The 23,018-nt window shown below is 36.9% G+C and overlaps 1 protein-coding gene across 2 annotated transcripts in view; it reads left to right on the forward strand.

The window, feature by feature from the left end:
* PGM2L1 (phosphoglucomutase 2 like 1) overlaps positions 1-23,018 on the forward strand; it is a 65,850-nt gene that overhangs the window by 30,771 nt on the left and 12,061 nt on the right. For both annotated transcript variants that reach the window (XM_001498196.5, XM_005612044.4), the window contains exons 3-12: positions 460-566; positions 1,288-1,372; positions 4,634-4,717; positions 16,275-16,468; positions 17,324-17,513; positions 17,831-17,928; positions 18,820-19,000; positions 20,751-20,844; positions 21,163-21,292; positions 21,508-21,697. In XM_001498196.5, the coding sequence (XP_001498246.1) occupies positions 460-566; positions 1,288-1,372; positions 4,634-4,717; positions 16,275-16,468; positions 17,324-17,513; positions 17,831-17,928; positions 18,820-19,000; positions 20,751-20,844; positions 21,163-21,292; positions 21,508-21,697 (1,353 nt within the window). The remainder of the gene's footprint in view (positions 1-459; positions 567-1,287; positions 1,373-4,633; positions 4,718-16,274; positions 16,469-17,323; positions 17,514-17,830; positions 17,929-18,819; positions 19,001-20,750; positions 20,845-21,162; positions 21,293-21,507; positions 21,698-23,018) is intronic.

A 23,018-nucleotide genomic window follows, 5' to 3' on the forward strand; every position in this document is an offset into this window, starting at 1 on the left:
TATGTTGCTGATTAAAAATGTTTTTGTCATAAATAGGTCAAATCTCTTGGTTAGCTTCAACCTTATGATTTACCAAGATCTAAAATGGTCAACAGTCTGTTCTCTAGAGCCTTAAGGCAAGAAATAATTTCTTTTGGCTCTTCTAACCATTTTTTTAGCATACTGACTCTCATGTCTCATCTTTTTTCCCCTAATGTTTTATGTATTGTATTAGATTTAACAGGTAATTAATATTTCTGTGGTATTAAATGTGTCTGAAATGCCAGGAAATAGATGTTTGTCATCTCACATTTGAGATTTGAACAGCATTGTTCCCACATTGGTAAACATGGGCGAAAAGGCAGAAGCTGCTTCCCCAGGAGCCAGTAAGCTACACACGACATGTAAAAATAATAGATTTTTAGTCTAGACAAGTCAGGCATTCATCAGGAGCTAATCTTTGGTCTTTTTCTGCTTCAGGGGATGTATAAATACCTGGAGAGATGTTTCTCAGACTTCAAGCAGAGAGGCTGTGTCGTTGGGTACGACACACGCGGCCAGGTAACCAGCAGCTGCAGCAGCCAGAGGTACCGTGTTCATTGCTTCAGAGATTCATTTGGGTTGGAATATCACCTTCAAAAAGGTGGTCTTTTTTTTTGGCCAATAGTAGGATTTCTGAAACAGGAAACTGTCAAATAGAAATGTGATCACATGCTAATAATGTTTATTTTAGAGCTGAAATAGAAATATTTCTAAGATAAGCTTTACAGAAAGGAATAAAATTTTAAAGTATTTCAAGTTAGTGTTTTGAATGACATCATATCTTATGTTGTGATTTTAATATTTTATCGAAGGCAGTGGGTAGGAGAAATTATGTAGCTGGTATTCTCTTATTATAGTCCCGTAGGGTATTTTCACACATAGATAATCATGATATAGTGACTCTTTTTTTCAGGGTGTAATTATGCCTATTGTGTTTATCAAAGTCTCTTATTTCACTTTCCTCTGTTCTTTTTGCCTTTTGCAGGTTTTATTTCTTAGTAAAAAGCTACCAAAAGATGAATGAGGAAAAAGGAAGAAATTAAAATGTCAATTCTGTTCATTGTTAAGCTCCTTTTTAAAAAAATTTTATTTAACATTTTTAAGTTGGAGCATGAAGCTTGAATAAGCAGTAATGATAGGAATTGGTTATATTAAGCTACTATATATTCAGAATAATTGTAATGTGAAATATTCATTTTGTGGTAGGTTGGTTTTTAAAAAGTATAATAAGCTAAGGACTAAGTGAAATCTCCATCTTTTTTTAAGGCTTGCTGAACTCACTGCTGCAGTCTTACTGGCCAAAGATGTTCCTGTGTACCTTTTTTCAAGATATGTTCCTACTCCTTTTGTAGTAAGTGTGTTGTGGTGGTAATCGTATAGTTTGCTCCTCTCAAAAAGATTTCTTAAATCAACCAGGATTCAAATGTTTGTCATGCATGTAGTTCTCTATTAAGTAATATGAGGGACCAAAGGAAAGCAAATTGTGCTCTGAGTTTATTTTCATTCAGTGAGCGTGTGTCGAACACCTGAGAGTTTGATCAAGTTAGCAAGTCCGCAGTCATGGTGGGATGTTTTGATACTCTTCTTTCAGAAACTGATTTACCAGACAGGCAAAAATGATTTAGGATAGATTTGAACACGCTATTAGCGTGCTTGATCTGCTGTGTGTGTGTGTAACAACCCTGTATTCAGTGATGTAGGATAGTCCTTCTTATCAAGCAGGGTCACAACGGAAATCTCAACAAAAACCAGAGAATTGCTTATCAAATCTTAGCCCTGGACCCCAGTGCAATAAGATTTGAAATAAACCCACAAAAGCCCGTATGTTTGGAATTTTTAAAACACATTTATAAATAATTTATGGATTAAGGAAGATACCGTAATGAAGATTAGAAACTACAGGCAGTCCTTGCTGTGCATGATAGAGTAGGACTGTGAAGATAACTATGTAAGCTAAAACCGTGCAAAGCATCTTAATAATCAATGGGAAAAATTATGATTGTCTGGGACTTTTAAAGTTTTGGTTAAAAATGTATAGGGAAAAGAAAAAAGTCGTGAAACTAATATTTATATAAGTATGCTATAATTTAAACCATTAGAAACATTGAGAACTAAAGTGTTTATTTCTTAGTAAAAAATTTATCAAGAGTACAAACAGTGCTTGCTTCTTGTCATATAATCAATACGAGTGAGCATCTTTTCTGTGTCTTGGCACATCGTCACACTCCTTTCTAAGTTTGGATCAGCTTCCAACATATTATCCTTTGTGCTTTCAATGTTGTGGAATTCCTCTTCAATTCTGTGAGAATCCTTTTTTTTGGAAATCTCTGAGAATTCCTTTTTTTGACAGTGTCACTTCCTCTGGAATACCTTCATCCTTTTCATCACAACCACATCCCTCATTTGTGTCCATGAATTTGCCCTCACTAAGCTCATCAGGTTACACATCTCGAGTCACTTGAATGACGGCAGCGTCAACATTCTCAGCTATTATTCTATGACTCCGTTTATGTTTGATTCAAATTTCACTTCCACCATTATCACTTTCTCTTTCTTTGCTACACTTTCGTCTTTGTTGGCCAGTTCCTTCTTTCAATTATCCATTTTTGCAAACTGTCACATGGGTTTATCACTGGGAGAGAAGGAGGCAACACAACTACGTTCTTTGCTGTCTGTTGGAGAACTGAATAACAGATGTACAGTGACCAATCACTGACAGACTTTAACAGAGCAACATGATTGGTCACTGATCGTGATGGATCTCTTATGTACACAGTTATTTTGGACTGAAGAGCTAGCAGCCAGGTTTGTACTTGATTCAGTACAAACTTGGTTCAGCTAATCACAGTTAATATAGCACAGTAACTGAAAGTTGAACGTGTTGGGAGACTAGTATCATTCAACTAAAATATAGTATTGGAAATTCATGTATTTTGGAACTGAGCAAAGTATGGACTGCCTGTATTTAAAACTGAACAACAATGAAAACAAATAGCAAAAATTATGGGATGTAACTAAAGCCATACTTAAAGGGAAGTTTATAGTCTTAATGAATATATTGGGGAAAAAAGATTTTAAAATAATGAGCTCAGCCTTTAACTTAGTATGTTAGAACTAAAACAATAAATCCAAATAAAGTAAAATGAAGGAAATAACAAAGATATGAGGAAAAACCAATTAAATAGAAAATAAAGAAAAGAGAGTATCAACAAAAGCAAAAGTTGGCTCTCTGAAGAGACAAAATAGACAAATCTTTGGCAGTGGTGCTCAAGAAAAAAGGAGAAGACAGAGAAATTAAAAGGGTGCATAATAAATACAGTAGAGATTAAGAAAACCACAATATTCTGAACAACATGATACAAATAAATGTGAAAGCTTAGATGAACTGGCCAATTTCCTAGAATAATTGATACATCAAAACTGATAAGAAATAGAAAACCTGAATAGACCTATAACCGCAAAAGAAAGTGAACTGATGTTTAAAAAATCTTCTCAAATTAAACATGCCAGATCCAGATGATTTTATAGGCAAATTTTATCAAATGTTTGAGGAATAGATAATGTCTCTATAAACTATTCCTATTGGTTTATTGGAAATATAGTGAGTGGCTCAGAGAATTGAAGGAATTGCTAAACAGTTAACTCTTATGAATGACAGAAACCAGGGAGGGTTCAGAAATTTAGGACATTTTTGTAGGATTCTGCCACTAGCTTGTCAGTTCCAGCTACCATCAATCCCGGTGTATTGACATTCCTCTCCTATTGCAGGTAGGTTTGCTCTAGCTGGTAGGGAAGTCCCAGATTCACACCCCTTATCACCATGACTTCAAGTCAAAAAAGCAGTCTTCCTTCACTACCTGCAGGAGAAACGTCTTGGAGAAGGACTGTGACCAGGCTTAGGTTATGAGCCAGTCTCTGAATTAAATCATCAAGGGACTAGATTACTCTGATCAGGCCTGGGTCATGTGTCCATCTCTGCATGGCCAGGAGGAGAGAATTCGGATATGATGGTAGGAGTAGGGGGAACATCCTACACAGACAAGTAATAACTACTGCAGAGAAAAAGGGAAATCCAACCTGGCAATTAACTTTAGGGCAGAAGATGGTGAATTGACATTTGTATGGTATAGAGGCCACAGAGCATATATAAAGATCTTCAAATTGGAAGGCAAGAGACCTATGTTCTACACTTGAATTTTCTCCCTTATGAGTGTATAGTGTTGGATAAACCTCAATGTATGATGTGCTGGATTAGATCATTTCTAAATTTAGTTCCAGCTCTAACATTTTATGATTATATTCACCACTCGTATCTCCAGAGTCTGCCGGAGTGTCTGGCATATAGTAGGTATTTGTTAAATGAACAAAATAATAAGAGATGTTTATAGGACTAAGTTAAATGAGAATTTGGGGGTGGGGGGAGCCATTCAATCTGACAGGTGTTTATTGGTGACCTTTTAGAAATGGGCCCCAACCAGTGAACCTAGAGTTGATTGTTGAGGTTTTAGGCTGTTTATATCTTAATGTCTGGTATTTAATCAGAGATATTCTCATGTTAAATGTATGAGTAGCTAGGAAACAAAATGGAATTACGGTGTTACTGTCTTTTCAGCCATATGCAGTCCAGGAGCTCAGAGCAGTTGCAGGTGTGATGATTACTGCATCTCACAACCGCAAAGAAGACAACGGATATAAGGTAAACCCTGGACTCCTGACCTTTGCTTATTTCATAGTTCTTATTTTATTTAAATAATATGTGCTGAGTATATTTTCTACACTGGGGAGCAGGGCTAGACATATCAGAAAGATAAAAACATTGAGGCCAGCCCTCAAAGAATGGGTATCCCTCATGGCCTCATTACTTCTCAACATGTACTATCACAAAAGTATCTTCATTGGTCTTTTTACTTCTCACATCTTACTGCCTTTGATTTTCCCATCCTATCCCAAATCTATCCTCTCTGCCATTTCAGAAATAAAGTCATATTGTACCAAGAACTTGAAGAATGAATAGGAATTTGCAGGAAGAGAGCCAGAGGAATAGTACCTTGACCTCGTTCTCCTCTCCCTCCAACCTGCTACCGGGGCTCCCCACTGGCCACAGGATCTATTTCCTGTGTCAGCCTCTGTGGCAGAAAGCAGGGTGGAGAAAGGTGAAGAGTGGCTCTGAAGGGGCAAACAGAAGAAACAGCTCAGTATTGAGCCAGTGTTTGGGGCTCCTGGGTGATGAGTCCATGATCTTATATTTGTTTTTCATCTTGTGTGGGAGATCTCCAGGTACACTGAGCTCTGTTTTACTGAGAAAAAGAAGATTTAATACTAATCTAAGATTTTGGCCCTGGCCAGCTAAGTGGATAGTGTTACCATTCAGAGAGGCAGGGAAGAAGCATGATTAATTCAGTTTTGGACATACTAAGTTTGAGATATTTGTGGGTCAACCAGGTAGCAATGTCCTGTAGGCAGTTGCATATATAGATCTGTTGCTCAGGGGAGAAATCTGGGCTGGAGTCATAGATTTTGGGGTCACCATACATATTAAAGCATATAAGAATATTTGGAAGTCCTTTATTTGGACGAGCAGCCCAGAGACAGTGTATAGTAGAAAAACAAGTACAAAAGGGATCAACTTTAAGGGAAGGGAGAAAGAAGTGCTGGAGCTAGGAAAAAGACCAGAAGAGATTGGTGTCATAAAAACCAATGGATAAGAAAGTCGCAAGGATGGAGCAGTCAACTGTCAAAAAGAGCTAAGAACTCAAATCTCTCTCTGAGCATCAGACTCCTATATCTAGCTACCTACTCGATATCCACTGGGACGTCTGAAAGCCATTTCAAAATTAGTGTCTCCAGAACAGAGGTCTTAATCCCCCCGACAGCCTGCCACAGACACACCCAAATGTGTTCCTCCCCATTTCTTCCCCCTCTGTAAATTGAAGCTACCACCCAGCCAAAACCCAAAAATCATTCTTGATTACTCCTTTTCCTTCACTCCTAACATTTAATCTACTAACAGGGTCTACAAATTCTACATCTAAAATATATGTTGAATATATTTACTTCTGCCCATATCTTCTAGCTCCGCCATCCTGAAGCATTATTGTCTTCTGTTTGAACTACAGCATCCTAGCTGGTCTCTTTCCTGTGTCCATTGTTCTCCCCTGCAGTCCATTCTCCAGAAAGCAACCAAATGATCTTTTAAAATATGAACAGGTCATGTTACTTTTCTGCTTCAGATTCTTCAGTGCCTTCTCATTCTTCGAATAAAATCCAAACTCCTTACCTTGGGGCTTACAGGACTCTGTCTCCTGCCTACCTTTTCAACCTTGTTTCATTCATTCCTCTCCTGTGCTCACTATGTTGCAGGCACACTGCCACTCCTCTCTGTTCTTCCAGTTCTTCCAGTGTACCAAGCCCTTTCCCACCTCTGAGCTTTTGTAATTGTTTTTTCCTCTGCTTGGATTGCTGTTTCCCAAATCTTGCAGACTTGCTTATTTTCATCCTTCAGGTTTCTGCCCAGATGTTCCTTCTTTGGAGAGACATTTCTGGCCACCTTATCTGAAGTGGCTTCCCTCAGTGACCTTCTCATCTTGTTTATTTCCTTCACAGAACTTATCACTCTCTCTAATTATCTGCTTTCTTTATCATGAATTAGCTTGTTTGTTTATTGACTGTTTGACCCTCCCCACCCCATTCCCACTATAAGCTTATGGGTGGAGGGACTTAGTCTGTTTTGATATTCATTGCTGTTGAACGTATATTTGTCACATAATAGATGGTCAAAGATTTTTTTTCTTGAAATGTAAGCACAACATAAAAAGTATGAAAGTTAGGGCCGGCCTGGTGGCGCAGCAGTTAAGTTTGCATGTTCCGCTTCTTGGCGGCCCAGGGTTCGCCGATTAGGATCCCAGGTGCAGACATGGCACCACTTGGCAAAAGCCATGCTATGGTAGGCATCCCACATATAAAGTAGAGGAAGATGGGCATGGATGTTAGCTCAGGGCCAGTCTTCCTCAAAAAAAAAAAAAAAAGTTAAACAATGTAAAAAGTTAACAATAAATAATATCTTTCCGGCCAGCCCAGTTGGCCTAGTGGTTAAGTTCATCTCGCTCTGCTTTGGTGGCCTGGGTTCAGTCCCCAGGCATGGACCTACACTACTCGTCTGTCAGTGGCCGTGCTGTGGTGGTGGCCCACATACCAAAAGAGCAAGATTGGAACAGATGTTAGCTCAGGGCAAATCTTCCTCAGCAAAAAAAAGTCTTTCTCCCGTCCTTTTCCTCTAGTGCTCCTCTTCAGAAGCAAATATTGTTTCTGGTTTTAGTTTCCTTCCAGAGATAGTCTATGCATGTGGAATCATATATGTGTTTGTCACCCCCTCATTTTTTTCCCATAAGTGGTAGGGCACCATATACAGTGTTCTGCACCTTGCTTTTTTCACGTAACAGCATGAAACAGTCTTAAAGATCATTCTCTCGACTGATTGATTGATAGGTCTGCCTTACTCACCTTAAAAACCTATATAGATAAATCCTAATTTATTTAACCGATCTTCTGTTGATGAACATTACATTTCTTTCTGATCTTCTGCTACCTATAAACAGTGCCACAGTGAATGTTCTTCTACGTATATCTTTGTTCATATGTGCAAGTAGATTTATAGAGTCAGTATAGAATAGTGGTTAAGACTGTAAGTTGGGTTTGAAACCTACCTTTGCCGCTCAGAAGCTTTGTGACCTCAGACAAGTTATTTAATTTCTGTGTGCTTTAGTTCCCCATCTGCAAACTGGGGATAATAGTAGAACCAATATAGGGTGAGAGTGAGGACTAAGGAAGACACTGCATGTAAAATGTCTAGTGTAGTGTCTGGCTCCAATAAATGCTCAATAAATGTTAATTGTTGTTTTCATTCTTATCACCTATAGCTGAACTGTCCAATATGGTAGCCACTATGGCAGTAAGGACCTATGGCTATTCAACATTTGAAATATGACTAATCTGAATTAAGATGTGCTGTAAGTGTAAAGTACACACCAGATTCAAAGACTTAGTACAAAAGAAGAGTGAAACAATTTGATAATTTTGTATTCAATGCATGTTGGAATGATATTTTGGATATATTGGGTTATATAAAGTGTATTACAGTTAATTTCACCTATTTCTTTTATCTTTTTTTAGTGTGACTACTAGAAAATTTTAAATTACATAAGTGGCTTGCATTGTATTTCTATGGCACTGCTAATCTATAGGATAAATTTCCAGAAGTGAAATTTCTGAGTCAAAGGGAATATGAAAGAAAATTTGTCATTCTCTATTCAAGGTGGTTATACCAATTGATACTCTCACCAGCAATGTATGAGGGTCTTTATCCCACACCTTCCATTATTGTGTTATCAAACATTTTGATCTTTGCCAATCAGATAGGTGGAATGTTATGTTTAATCTGCACCTGTCTTCTAAGTGAGGTTGAGCATCTTTTCATGCACTTACAAGATACTTGTGTTCCGTTTCCTGAAAAGTCTGTTAAAGGTGTTGCCCATTTTTCTCTTGGGTTGTTGATCTATTTCTTACTGATTTGTGGGAACTTTTATGTGTAAAAAGTAGTTCATGCTCCCCCCATACTATCATTTGCCTTTTGACTTTATTTATGATATTTTTCCATGCAGAGTATTATGGAATTTTTCCATTTTGAAAAAAAGTTATTTTGACATTTTTATTGGTATCATATTTCATTTGTAGATTAATTTAGGAAGCTTCAATATTTTTATTTATTTATTTATTTTAAGATGAGCCCTCAGCTAACATCCACTGCCAATCCTCCTCTTTTTGCTGAGGAAGGTTGGCCCTGAACGAACATCTGTGCCCATCTTCCTCTACTTTATATGTGGGACGCCTGCCACAGCATGGCTTGAGAGCAGTGCATAGGTCTTCACTCAGGATCCGAACCAGCAAACCCTGGGCCACCAAAGCGGAGTGTGCGAACTTAACTGCTACAGCACTAGGCTGGCCCCAGGAAGCTTCAATATTTTTATAATATTATTGATGCTTCTTATTCATGAACAGGATGTAGCTTTCTCTTCTTTCAAGACTTCTTTTAGATCCTTAGTAACATTTTAAAGATTCTTTTAAATAGATCTTTCACGTTTCTTTTAAAGTTTGTTCCTGGGTATCTTTTCTTGCATGGATTTTTCTGCTACTATATCAGGTTGGGATACATTCTGCTGCAGGTTTAGAAAACTCATAAAAATGCCTTCAGCTGATAGGAGTTTATTTTTCTCACATAACAAAAACTCCAGAGGTGGGTGGCGGCTAGCATGGTTCTGTAGCTCAGTGTTGTTGGGTGTGGCATCTCTGCAGTTCTTTTGGCCCTTTCTGCCAACGTGGCCATCATATAATAGTTGCTGTACCTCTAGGTAGCACGTCCACATACAAGGCAAGAAGAAGTGGGCAGGGGAAAAGGCCAGGATGTTTTCCTCATGTTTTATAAATTTTTACAGAAAGCTTTCAGGGCCTATGAATAGAATCTTTTCTGTGCCTTGGAATGTGGGGGCCTCCCTTCAGAGCAGTTTTTGCTGTTTTAATCTCTGCGGGAACCTCAGGAGTTTCATTGACTGGGAGCAATTTCTGTGTTAATTTAGACCTCAGATTTGAATTTTTTTTAATAACCCAGAACCCAAGAAGAAACAGACATGCTTCCACATCATCTTTCTATAATGGTGGGCCGAACTTTCTCTAGTCTATATTTCCACTGAGAGGGGGGTCTCATTTCCAATTTCCTGCCTTCCACTGGGCCTTGCAACTCAAGAATCAGATAAACGGACAGTTCCCAAATCCCAGGCAGCCACAGCATCACCATTATTACTCTGGTTTCCAATTCTTTTCTTTTTTTCCACTGCCTAGAGTTTTCCCTTTCCTTCTTGTGAACTAAACTATGCATTTTAGATAATGCTTTTTCTACTTTTTCTAATATTTTGAGGAGTTTATAGAGTGGGAATTTGCAGGTCATCTAGTCTACCATATTGCTTGGCACAGAGCTTAGTACACAGTACGTACACATAGTGCATAGTTAAATGTGTTCTTTCTTTCATTTAGGATACAATAGAAGAGATTCATGTCATACACATGGTAGAAGTCAGTACAGGCATACCTTGGAGATATTGCAGGTTCAGTTCTATATATATGTATTAAGTCCAACTGGTCTAGCTTTTCATTTAATTCCACTGTTTCTTTGTTGACTTTCTGTCTGGATGATCTATCCATTGATGTGAGTGGAGTGTTGAGGTCTCCTACTATTATTGTGTGATTATTATCTCCTTTTAGGTTTGTTAATAGTTGCTTTATATACTTTGGTGCTCCTGTGTTGGGTGCATAGATATTCATAAGTGTTATTTCTTCTTAATGGAGTGTCCCCTTGATCATTATATACTGCCCCTCTTTGTCTCTCTTTTCCTGTCTTATCTTAAAGTCCACTTTGTCTGCTATAAGTATTGCAACACCTGCTTTCTTTTGTTTCCCATTAGCTGGGAATATCATCTTCCATCCCTTCACTCTGAGTCTGTGTTTGTTGTTGGAACTGAGATGTGTTTCCTGGAGGCAGCATATTGTTGGGTCTTGTTCTTTAGTCCATCTTGCCACTCTGTATCTTTTTCTTGGAGAATTCAATTCGTTTACATTTAGGGTGATTATTGATATGAGTGCTTAATGCTGCCATTTTATCACTCATTTTCCGGTTCTCCTGCATTTCCTTTGTTTCTTGTCCTGTGTATTTCAGTCTACCACTTGAGTTATATAGTTTTTTATGTTGTGTTTCTTAGTTTTCTCCTTATTTATTATTTGTTTCTCTGCTCTGCTTTTTTGTTTAGTGGTTATCATGAGGTTTGTATTCAAAATCTTGTAGATAAGATAATCCATTTTCTGGTGGCCTCTTATTTCCTTAGACTAAACTGATTCAGTCCTGTTCCTCTTCCCTTCTTATGTTGTTTTTGTCACATCTTATTCCATCTTGTGTTGTGAGTTTGTGGTTAAAATGACAAGATTATCTTTGTTTTTGGTGTTTTCCTTCCCTTTATCTTTAATGTTATACTTGAGTATTTGCTAACCTGTTCTGATGTATAGCTACAATTTTCTGATTTTTGTCTACCTATTTATCTCCTTACTCCAGGCTTTGTAAGCCCTTTATCCCCCCTTTTTTTTTCAGGTATGAGGGCCATCTTGAAGATTTCTTGAAGGGGGCGTCTTGTGGCTACAAACTCCCTTAGCTTTTGTTTATCTGGGAAGGTTTTTATTTCTCCATCATATCTCAAGGATATTTTCGCTGGATAGAGTGTTCTTGGCTGAAAGTTTTTGTGCTTCAAAGATTTGAATATGTCATTGCAGTCTCTCCTAGCCTGTGAGGTTTCTGCAGAGAAATCTGCTGAAAGCCTGATAGAGGTTCCTTTGTTTAGGTTATTTTCTTTTACCTTGGTGCCCGTAGTATTTTTTCTTTGTCATTTACTTTTGCCAGTTTCACTGCTTTAAGCCTTGCAGTAGGTCTTTTCACATTGACATATATAGGAGATCTGGTAGACTCTTCCACATGGATTTCCATCCCTTTCCCCAGTTTGGGAAGTTCTCTGCTATTATTTCTTTGAACAAACTTTCTGCTCCCTTCTTCTCTTCTCCCTCTTGAAGACTTATAATTCTTATGTTGCATTTCCTAATTGAGTCAGATATTTCTCAGAGACTTTCTTCATTTCTTTTTATTCTTAGTTCTCTCTCCTCCTCTATCTGGAGCATTTCAATATGTCTTATCTTCAGTTATGCTGATTTGCTCCTTGACGTTATCCACTTGAGCATTTAGGGAATTCATATTTTGTTTTATCTCATCCATTGTTTCTTTCATCTCCACTATTTCTGATTGGTTCTTTATACTTTCAATCTCTTTTATGAAGTAGCTCCTAAACTCGTGGAATTGTTTGTCTATATTCTCTTTTAACTTATTGAGTTTTTTGATGATAGCTATCTTGAATTCTCTGTCATTTAAATTATATATTTCTGTGTCTTCAGGATTGGTTTCTGAATCCTTGTCATTTTCTTTCTGTCCTGGAGATTTAATGTAATTTTTGATACCGCTAGAGGATGTGGCTCTGTTCTTGTGCACTGTGGTATTATTTGGTCGTAGTTACCACCTATTGCCACTGGATGGGGTTCAAGAGCTGCGTATTCTGAGCCCTGTGTGTTCTGCCAGCATCCCAGGCCCAGGAGCTGGCGCTGGGGAGGGGAGGGGCACTTTATTCTGCATGCTCTCGGGGCGTTCCTGCTCTGCCCTCACTATCTGGTCTCCTGGGGTGTTGGCTTGATGAAGTCACCCCCATGGTAGCTTTCACCTCAGTAGGGGGCTTCCCCCTAGGCTGTGAGGGACCTTAGGGATCTTTGATGTTCCCATGAATGGGTGCCCCTTCCCCACTTCCTTCCTTCTCGGGGCCTTCGTGTAATCCCTGGATTGCAGTCTTTCGGAGAGGGAGAAACACTTTCTCTTACCCCGTTCCACCTCCTTTAAGGGGGGCTCCAGCCTCTCCACCTTCCAACATATGGCTGCGTGGGTCTCTCAGACATATTTTGTGTGGTGTGGATGTTCTCTGTTGGAATATGAATGTCTTTTTCGTTATATTGTGGAGAGGAGAGTTCAGTGGGAGAGCTCATTCCACCATGTTGCTCATATCACCACAGGTTCAGTTCTAAACCACTACAATAAAGCAAATATCGCAATAAAGCGGATCACATGAATTTTTTGGTTTCCCGTGCATATAAAAGTTATGTTTACACTATACTGTAGTCTGTTAAATGTGCAATGACATGTCTAAAAAAACAACGTACATACCTTAGTTTAAAAGTACTTTATTGCTAAAAAATGCTAACAATCATCTGAACCTTCAGTGGGTTGTAATCTTTTTGCTGGTGGAGGGACTTGCCTCGATGTTGATGGCTGCTGACTGATCAGGGTGGTGGTTGCTGAAGATTGGGGTGGCTGTGGCAGTTTCTTAAAATAAGACAGCAAAGAAGTTTGCTGCACTAATTGACTCTTCCTTTCACAAATGATTTCTCTGTAGCACACGATGGTGTTTAATAGCATTTTACCTACAGTAGCACATCTTTCAAGATTGGAGTCAGTCCTCTCAAACCCTGCCACTGCTTTATCAGCTAAGTTTATGTAATATCCTGAATACTTTTTTATCATTTCAACAATCTTTACAGCATCTTCACCAGGAGTAGGTTCTATCTCAAGAAACCACTTTTTTTTGCTCGTCCATGAGAAACAAATTCCTAAATTTCATCATGAGATTGCAGCAGTTTGGTCACATCTTCAGGCTCTACTCTTAAGTCCAATTCTCCTGCTATTTTCACCACATCTGCAGTTACTTCCTCCACTGAAGTCTCGAACCCCTGAAAATCATCCATGAGGGCTGGAATCAGCTTCTTCCAAACTCCTGTTAATGTTGATATTTTGACCTCTTCACATGAATCATGAATGTTCTTAATGGCATGTAGAATAATGAATCCTTTCCAGATTTTTGATTTGCTTTGCCCAGATCCATCAGACAAATCACTGTCTATGGCAGCTGTAGCCTTACAAAATGTATTTCTTAGGGGCTGGCCCAGTGGCGCAGTGGTTAAGTGCGCACATTCCACTTCGGCAGCCTGAGGTTCGTCAGTTTGGATCCCGGGTGGGGACATGGCACTGCTTGGCAAGCCATGGCTGTGGTAGGCGTCCCACATTAAAGTAGAGGAAGATGGGCATGGATGTTAGCTCAGGGCCAGTCTTCCTCGGCAAAAAGAGGAGGATTGGCAGCAGTTAGCTCAGGTCTAATCTTCCTCAAAAAAAAAAAATATTTCTTAAATAAGACTTGAAAGTTGAAATTACTCCTTGATCCATGGGCTGCTGAATAGATGTTGTATTAACAGGCATGAACAACATTCATCTTGTATATCTCCATCAGAGCTCTTGGGTGACCAGGTCATTCTCAATGAGCAGTAATATTTTGAAAGGAATCTTTTTCTGAGCAGTAGGTCCCAACAATGGGCTTAAAATATTCAGTAAATCATGTTATAGACAGATGTGCTGTCATCCAGGCTTTGTTGTTACGTTTATAGAGCACAGGCAGAGTTGGTATAGCATTGTTCTTAAGGGCTCTAGGATTTTTGGAGTAGTAAATGAACATTGGCTTCAAGTTAAAGTCACCAGCTGCATTAGCCCCTAACGAGAGAATCAGCCTGTTGTTTGAAGCTTTGAAGCCAAGCATTGACTTCTGCTCTCTAGCTATGAAAGTCCTAGATGGCATCTTGTTCTAATAGAAGGCAGTTTCACCTACATTGAAAATCCATTGTTCAGTGTAGCTGCCCTTATTAATTATCTTAGCTAGATCTTCTGGATAACTTGCTGCAGCTTCTACATCAGCATTTGCTGCTTCACTTTGCAGTTTTATGTTATGGAGATGGCTTCTTTCCTTGGACCTCATGAACCAACCCCTGCTACCTTCACACTTTTCTTCTGCAGCTTCCTCACCTCTCTCAGCTTTCATAGAATTTAAGAGAGTTAGGGTCTTACTGTGGATTAGGCTTTGACTTAAGGGAGGGTTGTGGCAAATTTGATGTATCCAGACCACTGAAACTTTCTCCATGTTAGCAATAAGGCTGTTTCACTTTCTTGTCATTTTGGTGTTCACTGGAGTAGCACTTTTAATTTCTTTCAAGGACTTTTCCTTTGCATTCACACTTTGGCTGTTTGGCGCAAGAGGCCTAGGTTTCAGTGGCCTTCGACCTGGCTTCTTCACTAAGCTTAATCATTTGTAGCTTTTGATTTAAAGTAAGAGGCAGGCGACTCTTCCTTTCACTTGCTAACTTAAAGACCGTTGTAGTGTTATTAATTGGCCTAATTTCAATATTATTGTGTCTCAGCGAATAGGGAGGCCCAGGGAGACGGAAAGAGATGGGAGAATGGCCAGTCAATGGAGCAGTCAGAACACACGAAACATCTATCTATCAAGTTCACCGTCTTATGCGTGCACGATTCATGGCACCCCAAAACAATTACAGTAGTAACATCAAAGATCACTGATCACAGATCACCATAATAATATGATAATAATGAAAAAGTTTGAAATATTGTGAGAAATACCAAAACGTGACACAGAGATGTGAAGTGAGCAAATGCTGTTGGAAGAATGGTGCTGATAGGCTTGCTTAGATGGAGGTTTAACTACAAACCTTCAATTTGTAGAAAACGCCAATTTTGCAGAGCGCAGTAAAGCAAACTACAATAAAATGAGGTATGCCTGCTTAGAGAGAGTCTCTAAGCAGAGCCCTTTTGACTTTGAGATCCTGTAAATTACAGTAGTACATTTTCTTGCTTTTTTTGTTAACTGTTCCTAATGTCTTGTTGATCAAGGTACTTGACAAACTGACATCTTAATGAAATATATTTTTATTAAATACTGAAAATTCGTATATTGAAATGTAGAGGGAATAATGAACATATTAACTGTCTTTCCCGATATTTACTTTATTTGATGTGACATAAATTCTACTTTAATTTATAACTGAAAAATGATTTCTTAGAACCACTTTATAATGCTTAAATTTCGTAGTATCAAGTTTTATGGATATTTCATGGTTTCTTAGATTATCTTTGTTATGTATGTTATTGTTATGTATATATATATATACACATAATATGTATATAATATATATAATATATATTAACGTATATAATATATACATATTATAACATATATGTTATATAATATATAATATAATAATGTGTATAATTATAAAAATTATATATAATAGAAAAGATATATAGAATTATATATAAATATAAAATTTATATATAAAATTATATATAAATTATATTAATTATATATAAATATAAAAATATATAATTATAAAAATAAAATTATATAATAATAATATATATTATATAATATAACATATAATAACATAATATATACATATGTAATATATACAGTATACATACTATGTATGTATATGTATTGTTATTAAAGTATACTTCTAAAAGAGAAAATAATACATGATCATTTTATGGAGGAGTCTGTGGAATCATTACCATCAATATCCTTTAGTATTTATTAAGTTAGTCTCACGTTGACATTTTCTACTTGATTAAGTTGGTATTCTTCTTTATAAAGTCACATATCTCTGCTGTAACTAAGAAAACATCTGGCCAACATTTCAAATGTTTATAGCTGTATTTACCTATCATTTAGGTTTATTGGGAGAACGGTGCTCAGATCACATCTCCTCATGATAAAGAAATTCTGAAATGTATAGAAGAATGTGTGGAGCCCTGGCATGGTTCCTGGAATGATAATTTGGTGAATACTAGCCCACTGAAGAGAGATCCTCTGCAGGACATTTGCAGGAGATACATGGAAGATCTGAAAAAGATCTGTTTTTACAGGTATCCAAATGGGAGTATAGGATACTATTACCTTAGAATAAGATTAACAAATAAAGGGAAGAAATAAGAATAAGAAAGTGTTAACTGCTCATTATATTAAATTTATAGCTACATAGTACTATTCGTAGTAGTCAAAAAGTGGAAATAACCCAAATATCCATCAACTGATGAATGGATAAATAAAATGTGGTATATCCATACAATGAAATATTATTCAGCAGTAAAAAGAAATGAAATACTGGTACATACTAGACCATGGATGAACCTTGAAAATATTATGCATGTTAAGTGAAAGAAGCCAGTCACAAAGGACCATGTATTGTATGATTCTGTTTATATGAAATCTCCAGAGCAGGCAAATCTGTAGAGACAGAAACAGACAGAAAGTATGTTAGTGGTTGCCTATGGCCAGGAGGAATGGGAGGGTTGGGGGAAGTGGCTATGGGGTGCAGTTTCTTTTTGGGGTAGTGAGAATGTTCTAAAATTGACTGTGGTTATGGTTGAATAACTCTGTGAATATAGTGAAAACCATTGAACTGTACACTTTAAATGGATGAATTGTATAGTATATTAATAACCTCTCAATAAAACTGTTAAAAATTATAGTTAAATATATGTATTCTCTCTGTATAAGATCAGGAAATTTCCTCTAAAATTTGATTTTTTCCTACCTATTTCTGTATTTCCGTAACTATTCCATAAATAGCTAACACTATTGCTAGAAAGCATCCTGGCTTGCTGAGTATATTTTCCCTATCCTATGAAATTTATTTTAGCTTTTTCTTTAGCTTATTTTAATTATATCACAAGTAATGAGTTTTATGATATTAATTGAATGATGACTTTCCTTTACAGGGAATTAAACTCACAGACCACCTTGAAATTTGTACATTCCTCTTTTCATGGGGTTGGACATGACTATGTGCAGTTGGCCTTTCAAGTGTTTGGTTTTAAGCCTCCAATTCCAGTACCAGAACAAAAAGATCCTGATCCAGACTTTTCTACTGTTAAATGCCCAAATCCTGAAGAAGGAGAATCTGTGCTGGTATTTTTTTTTCTATATTTAAATTATTAGTAGTATATTAAACTTCATTGAATAGATAGAACTGATTGACCATCCTAAGATTACTTACAAAAGCAGAAACCGCTTTAGTTTACGTCTTTTAGATTATATTGGAGCCGTATATTCTGTTTTGTTTGAAATCTCTGTGGTGGATATCCCTACTTCTAGGCTTATTTTAAATTCAGCTAAACTATATTCCTTCTAAAATTCATGTCACTAACATCGTTCCTACATTTAGGAATATTGACATTGAATTTCACATTTTCAATGCAATCCAGCTTTTTGGGTCACTGTTTCAGGAACTCTCTTTGAGACTGGCAGAGAAAGAAAATGCTCGGGTCGTGCTAGCCACAGATCCTGATGCAGACCGACTGGCCGTGGCAGAACTTCAGGAGAAGTAAGTAGAACCTGTTATTTGATTAAAAGCTTAAACTTTGAAAAGCGGTTTTTGATTTTAAGTCTTATGTTGGAAGTAATAAAAAAAATAAGAAAATAAATCTCCTGTAAGTCCCACTATCCAGAGATAACCACCTAGGTTGATATTTTGACATTTCCTTTCTATGTTTTTTCTATTCAAATATTTGATATATTTGTTTTTATAAAATTGTGATAATACTAGATATGGTTTCAGATCTTTTTTTTCTGAGAAAGATTCGCCCTGGGCTGATACCTGTTGCCAGTCTTTCTCTGTTTTGTATGTGGGCCGCCACTACAGCATGGCCACTGACAGGTGGTGTAGACCTGCGCCCAGAAACCAAACTCAGGCCGCCAAAGCAGAGCGCATCAAACTTAACCACTAGGCCACTGGGGCTGACCCTGGTTTTATCTCTTGATTATTTTCCACTTAATATTGTATTGTGAGTATTTTTCTCTATCCTTAAATATTGTTTTAAATATCAGTTTTTTAAATGACATGATATCCCAACAGATTGCTTTATCAATGTAGTCATTTCCTAATCTTAGTACTTTGGGTTGCTATGTGTTTTTGCCATTATAATGTTTTGACAAATGTCCTTACCTAAAAAGGACATCAGATTATAACCTTTTTCTCATTAAGTAGGAGAATAAAAGTAACAATGTAATAATTTTTCAGAAGATGTTGCTACCATTTCTACCCTAAGCTCACCCCTTGTCAGTTAGAAAAGCAATAGTAAATGTTTTCTCAAAAATCTCATCCAGTAGTTTTTGGGTTTTCCTATGTGGAAGACGGTAATTTGTAGGTCTTAAGGTCAAGAAGTTTTCATGAGAAGTTATAAGATCTTGACTTGAATTTTCATTCTCTCTACAGTGGTAATTGGAAAGTTTTCACAGGCAACGAGTTGGCAGCGTTGTTTGGGTGGTGGATGTTTGATTGCTGGAGGAAAAATAAATCAAGAAATGCTGATGTGAAGAACATTTATATGTTAGCCACCACAGTCTCTTCCAAAATTCTGAAGGCGATTGCCCTTAAAGAAGGATTTCATTTTGAAGTAAGAATAGTTAATATCTGTGTGCTACTTTTCTAAACCTATTTCTGTAAATTAAAGCCATCTTCATACCAAAACTGACTTATGGATCTCATTTATAATTCCCCCTTTTTTTCTGATTCTGTTAACACTTGCTTAATCTTTTTGATAGTTTAGACACCTTGAGACAAATTCATCCAGTATGTGAATTTCTGAAACTAAGATAAGATGTTCTCTAAAACTTGCATTAATGCTTGTTATTCCATACAACGTCTGGTTTTCATACTGAGAAATCTGACTCCTCGTGACCTCATCAGTCACATAAACTCCACTCCAGAGAGTTGTCTGGTGTCATCGACCGCTTGTTTAGGCTCTTCAAGTTCAAATCTTAAGAAACCTTAAGTAGTCTTCTAAATTGCCAATTTATCTAATGATTCTACATCCAAAAAAAAAAAATAATGACTCTCTCAGCACAGATCATTAACCTTTGTGAACCTCAGGAAGTTAACCTGACCATTTGTACAGCTGCTGGAACTAATGCCACTTAAGTTGCTTTTCCTCTGCCATCTTTGCCAAATGTCAGTGAAAATGTCATCTCTGGGCATTTTTCTTGAGACACAGTCAAGCTACAGGTCTTAACACTAATTGGCTGAATAAAAGAAAATGGTACCTGTCTTAATGAAGTAGAACTTTCAATCTCAGATTTTCTAAAATACAAATAGCAAAACAGAAGAAATTGAAAATTTATTAAGCCTAAGATTCTGAATTATGGTAATGTTAACATTTTCCTCTTTTATATCTACGGCAAGAAAAATGTATAATGAGCACAAAAGAGAAAAAAGAACATGATTCCGAAGACCATTGTTATAAATTTGCTTCCTTGTTTTTGTTGTTGGGGGTGGAGGGTGGGGGCGGCAGCGGTTTTGAGCTTTTATTTATCTTTTTTTTCCTAGTGAGAAGGTAGAGCAGTGAAGGAGCAATCTTAAATTAGTAATGATGAACTCCACAGTCAGTGTGTATCACACACCTTCTCTTGACTCTAAAACAGTTTGTGTCTTTAAAGTGAACAGTAGCTCATCAGATGACAAGTCCTCAAATCTAATGATCAAAAAAGAACTTAGTAACGTTCTTGATGGTTTTATTTAGGCCATCGTGTTAGGGTAAGGCACGCTTGGTTCAAGCATATGTTGTGATAATGTTGTAAGTGCATCATTAAAAAGCTTTATGGCCTTTGATTATTCAGGAGAACTAAATCACAACCTTTATGGGTATTTTTATATTAGTGCTTATGACACAGTTTAAAGGACAATTTCTGAGAAGCAGGGTAATTGAATCCTGGCTCCATCTCTTATATGCAGCATAATTTGGGGCAAATTGTTGAATCTCTGAGCCTCTTGTTTCAGCAACAGTTGTGAGCATTAAAAAAAGATAATGATGTAAAGAACCTGTTACAGTGCTTGATAAATAATAGAGGATCATAATACGTGTGTATTTATGTTACTTTGTGACAATATGCATCGTCAATTATAAATACTGGATTATATTTGGTATAAATCACCCATTAGTGTGCTCGATAAATAGTAGGTCATCAGTCGTAGCACTGTGTGTATCCATGCACTTTATGACTGTATGTTTGCCACTGTGTAAATCTTTGTGGAACGAAGACCATAACAGAAGATTTCTGAGAGTGTTATGTGCATTTAGTGACAAGCTTTTCTCTAATATGTATTTATGAGAGAGTCACTTAACTAGAGTGGCCTCTTCTGCATTTCAGGAAACATTACCAGGTTTTAAATGGATTGGAAGTAGGATAAAAAACCTCCTGGAGAATGGGAAAGAAGTCCTTTTTTCATTTGAAGAGTCTATTGGTATGTAGTAAATATTAAAATATTTGAAATTTGAATGAGAGCATTTTTTAAATGTAGTAATTTTATGGAGAGGAATTTTTGTCTTCTGGTTTTGCATTTTGAGTTGTAAAAACCACAGAGAACTCAGAAATGTGTAGATGCATTTCTTATCAGAAAAAAAAAAAAAACCCTTAAAGGTCCCCTAATACCTTCGGTATCAGTGGGTTTCATTTATTACTAGGCTTTTAAATTCATTGGTCCCTCTGAAGAAATGTCAAACTATTGAAATTATTATAGCTTTAAGTTTTGCTCGTTTTTAAAGATTTTTTTAATTCTCAGGTTTTCTGTGTGGAACTTCGGTTTTGGATAAAGATGGGGTGAGTGCGGCCGTTGTTGTTGCTGAGATGGCATCTTACCTGGAAACCGTGAATATAACATTGACACAGCAACTGATTAAGATTTATGAAAAGTAAGTTTTACTGTTACGAATTTCACATACTAAATTTTTTATTTTTTTGTCCTACTTTTAGCTTTCTAAATTTGTTTTTGAGAAATAGTCCTTTTTCAAAAGTACTAAAATTGTCTGCCACTTTCTTCATAATACTATAATAGGCTTATCTTTAATATACACTTTTTTAAAGAGTTATCTGAAATCTGATTTTAACACTTTAAACCTTTGTGCAGATATGGTTATCATCTTTCAAAAACTTCGTATTTCTTGTGTTATGATCCACCTACCATCAAAAGTATATTTGAAAGACTTCGCAATTTTGATTCTCCAAAAGAATATCCAAAATTTTGTGGAACATTTGCTATTTTGCATATACGGGACGTTACCACTGGGTATGACAGCAGCCAGCCTAATAAGAAATCAGTAAGTATGCTTTTTTTAAAAAAAGTATTTAACAATTTATAATAATTCACACTATAGTGAAGTAGTGGAAGTTCAAGCCTGTGCGTTTCTTGAAACTAGGATCCATTGTTTTTCTCCAGGGCAGTTGTAAGTCCACTAAGTGTCTCTTTGAGTCTGTCCTTATCACTCCCCAAGTGTGTGCTTCCCCCTAGGGTTGTGGAAATGGGAAGGAGAATGAGAAAGACAGAGAGACAGAAAGAGAAAGGGCAGGAGGGAGGGAGAATGTATAATGATGCTAAATAATATTGAAAATAAAGTCTAAAAGCCTATAATTTCAAAGCTATGCATATTTCTAGTTGTAACTTCCCTTTTCTACCTTATTCCCTATACCTCCAACCAGATAGAACAACTTACAGTTTCTTACATACACACATTTTTTCTATTTCTCTCAAGCTATTTCCTCAGTCTACCTTTTCTTCCTACTACTGCAGGTCCATACTTTAGCCATTATTTAATACTTAAGGTCAATGTCACCTCCTCCACATACCCTCCAGATCCCGTAGTCCGATATCTTCCTCCTGAGGTTTCATTATATATTGTGCCTTCCTCTCGTCATTTATCACTTTCTATCTGATGTTATCACTATGTTGTACATGGCAGATCCATTTCTGATAGCGTTTACGCCTCTCAAAGCTTCTGCCTAGGTGGTGGGTGCTCAACAAATATTCAAATGCCATGGATTGCTGATCATATTTATTCTGTCATGACTATTTGTTATGACTATTACTAGCCTAAGTTTCCACTTACAATTATTCTGTGGTTTTCTCGGGATTCAAGGGGCATAATATATTTTGGGAAATCTGCAGCCTCTCGTGTAGAATACTACCCATATTCCTTTTGTGTATATTCATCCAGTCAACAAATATTGGTTCCCAGTTGTTGGTATTCTGTGTATGTGCGTGTATGTATAGATCTGTTTTTCTGTCTTTGTAAACTACTTGAAGAGAAGAACTAAATTTTTTCTTTCTTTTTATTTCTCTAATGTTGCTGTGCTTAGAGTAGTTCTTGGTGTGATCTCTTTTTCCTCTTAACTCCCTTTAAAGTTTATGATATTAGTTATTCAAAGCGCTTTTCTATCTGTTCTCCATGGATTCTTAGAACAATTTTGTAAGGCAGGTAGTATAGATATTATTAATCCCCTAAGATCACATTGTAAGTGTCAAAGTCTTCCTGAGTTCATTCTTCTCCATATTCAGACTGTCATCCATCTGTGTGTTCAACAGGCATTTATCAAAATCCTTCTGTGCCACAGGCACAAGCACACTGGGGATGCAGCAATGAC

The sequence above is a fragment of the Equus caballus genome, chromosome 7 (assembly GCF_041296265.1).
Source record: "Equus caballus isolate H_3958 breed thoroughbred chromosome 7, TB-T2T, whole genome shotgun sequence".
Lineage (NCBI taxonomy): Eukaryota > Metazoa > Chordata > Mammalia > Perissodactyla > Equidae > Equus > Equus caballus.